Raw genomic sequence first — 8,996 nt, 5'->3', positions numbered from 1 at the left:
CCAGTAATATGGCGACATAGTCATTTACACGTCGTCCAGCTATCCAATCGAATCTTCCAATAGTGGAACGCACCGTTCAGCCATGTTGTGGTTTTGAATGAGGAAGAAGCGGGAGATAGTAGTCTTCAACGAGTTTTTTCGCCAAATAACGTGTCGTTAAGGATACTAAACGGCTTCGTGTGAGACACAACACCATAACGTGCATTCCGAATGCAGTTATTGCCACCTCTCGCCTCCCTGTAGTAATTTACACATAGTTCTGTAAATTAGCCGCGTTGCTAACAACGTTGGCTAGCAAGCTCGTTAGCATTGCTAGCAACTAGGCTAGCGAAGTGTCCGTTAGCTAACTATCGGTCAGTGGAAACTTTCGCCCCGTTTAAAACCGTCTCGCTCGAATGACTCGCGCTAGGTTCATTTGTGTTGGCTCCAAAGACCGCTAGACGGCACTCGAAGCTTTTTATTTCTAAACCGGTGGCGTGATTTAGCAAACTTAAAACCATGCTGAATAAATTGTACGAATGGGTAGAGTCGAGCGTTGCCAGTCTTCGCAATGGTGTTCCAGCAGTGGAACCGTCTCATACTGACCAGCCACTTGGAGATGATGACATTCGATTGAGACGGAAAAGACGGATTGACTGGTAAGTGTTATTTGATCACTAGGTCACTTCGTTCATCGGTCATTCTGTTGTCTAATTACCTGCATCACTCTTTTTAAGCGACAAAGACGGACATGTAGGCGACCAACATGAACTGACAGCTAAAAGATCTCGAATGGGTAATTTGGATCACCGCATTAGCCATTATCAGCATTGTTGTTTTGTTTTTCAACTCCACTAACACTCTTGCTTTTGTGTTAGGAGATCTGATTGACACTGTCAAGATCGCAGCTGAAGGACTAAAGAATCGTAGCTCCACTGTGGCGACATGGATGAAGAACAGTGTGAGTCCCACCTTGACAAACATACTGCCTGCAGCCTCTGGTCACCCTCTTGAACTTCAGTCACAGCCATCAACATCAGCAGCAAGATGGACACCTCTTTCTGTAAGTCAAGAATTTAGGGTGCACACAAGTAGCCTGGGCTGGGCAATCAATCAAGTTCATTTGTCCGGACAATTAAAGTAGTAGTTCAATGTGAGTCCCATCTAACATGGCTGTTATCAGGGTGGAGCTAGGTTACAATTTAAGCACAATCACCAAATTTGAAACCTTGCTGCTTTTTTTTTTTCATAGAGCTTGACCAATATGGGATTTTTGGGGCCATGGGACTAAGAAAAAGTTCCACATACACAGGATATATACTTGTCAGTATATGGACACACATTCTCATTAATACCTGAAATAAAATTAAAGTTAAAGAACTACTGTTTACATTAAGCTTGTGCGGGCCGTATTTCTGAGGGTTTCTATAAAGGGGTCACAATGAACAATCACTTAATGCAAGTCCATCAAAACCAACATTTTATACTGTCTTATTTTCTCAAGAACTCAGAAGTAAGATCCCCGGATTGGACTTTTGCTGCTCCTGCTACAACTTTGGAATGGAAAATGCCCAAATCAGGTGAGTTTATTTCCCAATGTGTTGCATTTGGTTTTTTAAGCTTTGTTTGGAAAGTATATTTTTTTGTCATGTTCAACTATGCACCTACTAACCCTACAGTGGCTATTTATTAACTAGTTTGTTTGGGTATGTAAAGTTTGTAGGCGACATGTGCACATGAGTCCAACACATCAGGAAGTCCCAAAAATAAATGGGCACCCATGCAGCTCGCCGCCTACCATCACACCAAAATTGCCCCCCTCTGCTCGGCTCGGCAGACCCATAAACATCAGAAAGTACAGCACAGCGAGGTATGAGAAACATTTGCCGTAGCTGATAGTATGTATAAGCTCTCGCATTTGGTTAGATACATGTATTCTTTTTGTTTAGCGTGCTTAGTGGAGGGTCCACAACAAGCAGCTCCTGCACCAGCATGTATGACAAGACATTTCCAATCAAAGTACCACAGAGGCCGTCACGCAGAACTTCAGCGGGTCACGTGCACCAGGCCAAAGCCCGTTGCACAGCACAGGAGGTGAGACGTTACATCAACATTCCATTCTAGTCACTTGTTGGTGATGTTGTTTCAAGGTCTGTTGGCTCATCACATTTTGTCCAGTCTGTTCATTTAGAGGAGAAGGAAGCATACAGGCAGCTTCTGACCATGGTCTCGGGCAGTCAGTCTTGTCTTTTCAACGGCCACTCGCATTCCATCGCGAGGTCACAGAGAGATTTGTACGTATGCATGCGCCAATACTTTTTGTCACCTATCAACATGTCAAACCCAGAACTGAAACGTGCTCAACCCGAAACGACACAATTGCGTAACTTAATGGTCAACAACGGATTAAGTGCTCACATTTTAAAGAATTAACATGGATTTGTTGGTTATAATTAGTCTTGTGTATATACCTCCACAGTTATATAGTTGATAAATGTTTCCAGTATATATAAAAAAAGAAAGAAGTCATCCTTTTTACATTCTCATCAGCACCAGCTTCCTGAGCCCCAGCCGGAGACTGCTACACTTCTCTTCATTCGCCAGTTCAGCAGCAGGGGATACATCCGAAGAACCCAGCAGCCCCCCCAGCTCCAGGGGGGCGTCCAGCCCGAGTTCCAGTAACCTTCCCAGCCCGGTGGCCGCTGACCTCAGCTCCAGTCAACCATCCCCATCCGCTGTGCTGGACACCTGTTCTCAGGATACTCAATCATCAGGTAAATTGGCATCAGTCTTGTTTTGACTTTCAATTGAATTGTTCAATACATTTGACATTGACTCTCTTTTGCCTTACAGGCCATGATGGCGATTCTGTTATTATTGTAAATGAGCAAAAGAGTACAAAGCAAGATGCCACAAGGTTTGGATTTATTTCAATATGAATAAACTGAAATGAAATGATACACAAGATGTCTTACACATCATTGTTAAAGCTGCTAATTTTATGTCCACTGTCGTTTCTTATTATGAATGTATTATACGAATAATCACACTTGTCTAATTAAAGGCTTAAAATCCGGTCACATGTAATGTTGTTGGAAATGACAACATTCTCTTTTCTTCCCAGCATGCCATGTTTCCAAGCTGAGTTGTGGATTAAAGAATTGTAAGTAAATAAGTTATGTTTTATTTGTGGTCAATATGCTTCTTTTAGACATTTGAAAAATTGTTTATCGCATCCTGTGACTTTAGAACAAGTATTTATGACTCTCGGGCAAGAGAAAGGCGAAGACAGATCGATGAGCAGGAGGCTTTGACTGCCCAGCTGCTGCGACAGGTGATTACATAACACAGTGTCAGACTGCTGTTCACTCAGGTTGCTAGTCGGCCATTTTGGATGTCACCTACTTGTGTTGCCATTGGCTTTTAGCGCCTATCTGAAGGAGGCCAACGCAGCACGGATGTGGAGGTTCATGTTCGAGTTCCTTTGGAGAAGGAGATTCCTTTGACTCTAGTTATAGAAGAGTGCAAGTCTTTGGACGATAAGCCAGAATTCCCAGAACTCACAGAGGTATGATTACCTGCACGTTGTAGTGTGTGTGTGTGTATGTACAGTACATGTATCAAATTAACGCTTTGAAAATAAAAACTCTAATCTAAGTTTCAAATGCCTATTATTGTCATTTTTTTTTTAGACTTGTTTACTGCCTTACTTGAGCTTTTTGCTCTTTTCCGCTCAGGAAATGGAGGCACAAGTGGACAGGGTGTTAAGAGACGGGTGTCCTGATGAAGTCTTCAGTGAGGGTTTCGGTCTCAGCCTGACACGCAAAGATCTGCGGACTCTCGGCGGCCTCAGCTGGCTAAACGATGAGGTGAGCTCAGACTGGACTGAACAACACGCCGAGGCGTTTGTTACCAAAAGAATGTTTTCAATCAGAATGTCCGCCCTTTTTTCGTGTGCATCCGAGTCACTTGATTTTAATCTATCCATACAAATGACATTTAAATATCTCATCTTAAATAACTAAAATCTAGAAAAGTAAAAGTAAACTTAGTGCAGTAACAAAATTCTTAGGAATAAGAAAAAAGAGAAATATGATTTTTTAAGTCTCATCATGTATTCAGTAATTCCTTTTTGTAATAAACTTAAATAACTAAAATCTAGAAAAGTAAAAGTAAACTTAGTGCAGTAACAAAATTCTTAGGAATAAGAAAAAAGAGAAATATGATTTTTTAAGTCTCATCATGTATTCAGTAATTCCTTTTTGTAATAAAACAGACAAATTGTTGTGTAGTTGGAGATGCCCAACTATTCTCTCCCAAATCTGCAAAGAAAGTACTCCGGACATCTACAACTAAATTGATCGTCTTGGCTCAACAGTTTTACTTTGAATAAAAACAAAACATTTAATAATATAATATTAAATAAATAGATGAAATGTTACATGTGGACTGGAGCTATCCTTCGATGTTGGATTGGTCCAGTAAAATCGTAACTTCCTTGTCTATCCTTTTCTCAGGTGATCAATTTTTACATGAATCTGCTGGTGGAGCGAAGCAAGAGCCCCAAGCTGCCTTCCGTCAACACGTTCAGCACCTTCTTCTATCCCAAACTGCGCAGCAGCGGCTACACCGCCGTCCGCCGCTGGACCAAAAAGATGGACATCTTTTCCAAAGACATCCTGTTGGTTCCTGTCCACCTGAGAATGCACTGGTGCCTCTCTGTAAGTCTTACTAGAATCTTAACCCCCCCACTAAGGTTCGTTGGGCACGTTGGAAGCGTCATTCAACTCTTTTTCTCAGGTGGTGGATTTCCGTAAAAAGGCTGTCACGTATTTTGACTCTATGGGAGGAAACAATGATGAAGCATGCAAACTGTTGTTGTAAGTTCAACAAGTATACTGTTGAAGGGAGATACTTTTTCTTCTTCTGCATATTGACTTTTTTTTTTTTTTTAATGCTATTGAGTGTCAAGACTAATCCAGTGTATTGTCTCCAGTGATTACCTGCAACAAGAAAGCAGAGACAAAAAGGGCAAAAAACTGGATACTACAGGCTGGACTTTACACAGCAAAAAGCGCAATGTAAGTTCTGCATGTAGTCAGGTTGAGACCAATAAGTGTACTTTCCAGGACCGAGACATTTGTTTGTTTGTCTTTTTAACTGATGCTTATGGGGAATTTTTCTTCAACTGTCAAATTTCCCAAGTGAATTGAAAGCGTGTTACCAGTTTGTCCACCAGGTGTCACTGTAGGCCAATGTGTCTCTTCCTGGTAGTTAAACTCCAATACACCAGGTGGCAGTAAGACACCTCTGCTGGTTTACATGCACTGGGGGGAAAGCAAGCACAGCTGCTTCAAATCCAGTGTCACCACAATGGCCCTGTTTGTTTGATTTACTAAATTTTTACATGTGTAAATCATTGGGAGAGACATCGACAGGGAAGAGGAAATCAACGCGAGAGTGTAGTGTTTGAATAACAACTTTAAACCTAATTGATAATTAATACTTTATTCTTTAATAGTATCATAATCATATCATAATCAATAATAAATCTGCTCTTCCTATGCTAGTTGTGAACTTCTTTTGAGCTGATGACAACATTTCAAAATTGCATATTTTTCATTCATGTTACCTGTTTGAGCTACAGTGCGAAGCCTTTTTAATCAAACAATAATGCAGTTAATAAAGAGTCCATCTGCAGAGGTTACCATAAGGAGTGGAAATTTTCTAGCAAGTTTTCATGACCAGGAGTTGCATCGACAGTATTATCATTTATGTTCATCCTTTGCCCTCACAGGAAATCCCACAGCAGATGAACGGCAGTGACTGCGGAATGTTCACATGCAAATATGCAGATTACATTACCAAAGACAAGCCCATCACGTTCACACAGGTATGTGCTAGCATTGTTGTGCGGAAGCATCATGACAGCGAGCCAGTTCTGAATATATTCGCCGTTGTCTTCGCAGAAGCAGATGCCATATTTCAGGAGGAGGATGGTTTGGGAGATAGTGAATCGGAAGCTGTTATGAAAATTTTGCAGGACACGTTTTTAGACTTCTTGCCAAAAGCATTGCAACACCAGCCCATCGGATCAGGGACCGAACCTGCAACTCTGTATCTTCAGAGGGCTCTCAGAATTTGGCCTACAGGATGCTGCTGGAGCACCAAGCACTGCCACCCCGTCCTCCACCAGGGTTCAAGTTATGTTTAGGTCTAAGAAAGAAAAAAAAAGCTTAGTCTTTTCAAGCTATGACAGCCTTTATCATGGAACTCATGTTTGAGTTCTGCCATTTCAAAAAACAAAAAAAAAAGATCTTCACATAATGACATTTCTTGTCTGATTAGCAGTGAATACATTTGATACAAGTAAGTTCAATATTGATATGTGATGTGGATAAAAGATTCCCGCACAATTGACTGTCTTAATGAGAGATCAGGTGCATAACTCCTCAGGCCCACTTTGGGGTTTTATTGTGACTGTTGGCTCACACATGGAGCATTCAAATAGTACCTCAAATGCTGCAGGTTTTGTCAGCAAAGTCAATCTCGTTCACCACCTTCAGTTACAGCGTTGAATTTGAAGCAGGCACATTTTTTGTGGGAGAGAAGTGTGTGTATGTTATGCTTCTGGCCAGCAAAATGGGTCAAAAATTTTGTATTGGGCCGCAAATGTATGTTATTTGCTTCTTGTAATATGCATATTTACATTAAACAATATAATTATTTTTGTAATTTGATTAAAATGCACAGAGGTTTTTGAATTGCCTTGGAGGATGACTTGGAATTCTGCTTTGGTTTGCTGTTGACCAGCATGTGAACAAGTACAGTATCTGCTTTCGTCTTAATATCCACATGAAAAAGGAAGGGTAAAAACGTAATTTCCTCACTCATGAGTCTTGCTAAAAGATTGTAAATTAAGGTTCAAAATCTATTTTATGTGTGAGTCAACAGATTTTTGGTATAAATAAATATATTTCAAACTTTGTATATATTTTAAATGTCATCTTGGAACTTTTTTGTACTTCCTATTTTTATGTAAGAAGTCTCTTGTAATAAATTCTCATGTATGGTTCTTAAGTCTGAAGCATTTTTTTTTTTTTACAAGCTTGGGGACAAATGGAATACATGTACCGCCGTTACGTAGTCAGATTCCCCCCAAAATGTAACTAATCCCTTACAGTTACAGTACAGGAAAAATATGTAATCAGATTACAGGTACATTTCTTTAAAATGGGGATTACAATTTCTACGACGAGAGAGAGAGAGAGAGAGAGAGAGAGAGAGAGAGAGAGAGAGAGAGAGAGAGAGCGAGCGCGTGCACGCCCGCCCGCGCGAGTGGGACCGTTGCTAGATGTCGGGTAGGTGGGGACAAATGAACTGACTAGTCGTGTCCTCCACACGAGGGCAGTTTGAAAAAGCTTCACGGACGGGAGGAGGAAATGCGACCGCTATTCACTGGAATTTACTGGGAGCGAAAGTTTGAGCTGAGAGTCCAGCGGCATGCTACGCGCTGTAGCTTCTTGCTAGCTAGCCCGCTAGCCTACAACCATAACGTGAGTTACACCTTACAAACAAATCTTCCTCCCACCAATTCACTATTTAAACACCATACACAACATATACACGGTTAAACTTGTGACTGGGATAAAAGTTAATTTTGCAGTTGATGTCACACATTGTCAACCTCATTGGACGACTATCTATCTATCTATGCTTTCAGTGACAGTTCGAAATCAGCAAATGGACATCAATCAACCAACCAACCAACCATCTATAGCCTACATGGTTTTTAATCACACAAGGATTTTTGCTATTTGCAGGCTGCCCGGGTCTCTAATACCCCCGCAAATAGCAAGGGCACATTGTATAGAATATATATTGTGGTGATATTTATTTTTATTTTGTCTTCATGAGCATACTCTGTATTGGAGTAATCCAAAATCATGTTAAATTAATTTAATGTTATGGTAGTTGGATTACGTTACTAACTACATTTTTTAGCAGGTAACTTGTAACTGTAATGGAATACATTTTAAAAGTAACCCTCCCAACCATTACAGTATATCATATACACAAGAACCCGTTCATGTGTCCTGGCAGAACTAGAGGAAATTAAATCCAAATGTGGCCCAGAGAGATGACACTGCTACAAAAATGAGATTGAAATTAGACACATTGACACGCATGGCTGAAAACATATGCCTCCTTGGTGGAGGTCAACATTTATTTTACAAAAGGACAGTTCGTCAAAGTCAATAGCTGTTGGGGTTCTCCCAAGGGGCGGATGGAAAGAGCGGCATCATGGCACAAACACAAATTGAAATGTGAACTGACCCCAATATTTGACGTGGCAAAAGATTCCTAAAAGCGGAGCCATCCAAAATTAGCAGCAACCATTCATTAGTCCCAGTGAACCACCTCAACATTTTGAAAATCACACACAAAAAAATGGAATGACTGTACATAAAGCGGCAATAAAATGCTCCAAATGTGATATTGCTAAAAAAAATTAATAATAATAATAATTCCAAGTGGTTCTACATAACCAACAACATGACCGTTACAAGCCAGCCAATCAAATCCATCGTTCCGGTGGATCTAAGGCATTACCGCGATGTGGAATTTGGCTCTGAAAGCAAGCGGGAGCAGCTTCATGGTTCACGGAGATGACTTCAATTGCCCCTTTGTTGTGATTGGCCAGTCTGCGTGTCCGGGGTGTGGCTTAGCAAAAGGTCAATTACAGGACGAGAAAAACAACACAGCACACAAGACATGAGTGACCTTAGTGAAACAAAACTGCCAATAGTGGATGGTAAAAGACCCGACGTCATCCAGGTCCGAGCATTTCAACAACAACAACAACCCCATCACAAGTTCCCTTTTTTATGCAGCCTCTATTTGTCATTGTACTAAACGTGCCCTTCTAGGCTCACTGTGAGGTCATCTTTTTTTTTTTTTTTTTTTGGAGGTGTAGGTATTGCATTTGTAAGGACAATAAATTAATTGCATAGATC

At 40.8% G+C, this 8,996-nt stretch overlaps 1 protein-coding gene across 1 annotated transcript; it reads left to right on the top strand.

Annotated features, from left to right (window-relative positions):
* Positions 1-7,059, top strand: senp1 (SUMO specific peptidase 1). Its single transcript, XM_077551168.1, has 18 exons — positions 1-638; positions 717-775; positions 858-1,042; positions 1,484-1,559; positions 1,696-1,849; positions 1,929-2,073; positions 2,158-2,273; positions 2,530-2,753; positions 2,833-2,896; positions 3,104-3,142; positions 3,229-3,313; positions 3,407-3,547; positions 3,717-3,848; positions 4,497-4,700; positions 4,780-4,859; positions 4,976-5,060; positions 5,777-5,872; positions 5,949-7,059. Exons 1-18 carry the CDS (start codon positions 499-501, stop codon positions 6,009-6,011), a joined length of 2,088 nt encoding a protein of 695 aa, XP_077407294.1. The 5' UTR covers positions 1-498; the 3' UTR covers positions 6,012-7,059.
* Positions 7,060-8,996: the final 1,937 nt, after the last annotated feature.

Source organism: Vanacampus margaritifer, chromosome 1, assembly GCF_051991255.1.
Source record: "Vanacampus margaritifer isolate UIUO_Vmar chromosome 1, RoL_Vmar_1.0, whole genome shotgun sequence".
Classification (NCBI taxonomy): Eukaryota; Metazoa; Chordata; class Actinopteri; order Syngnathiformes; family Syngnathidae; genus Vanacampus; species Vanacampus margaritifer.
This window is presented reverse-complemented; position numbering and strand designations above follow the sequence as displayed.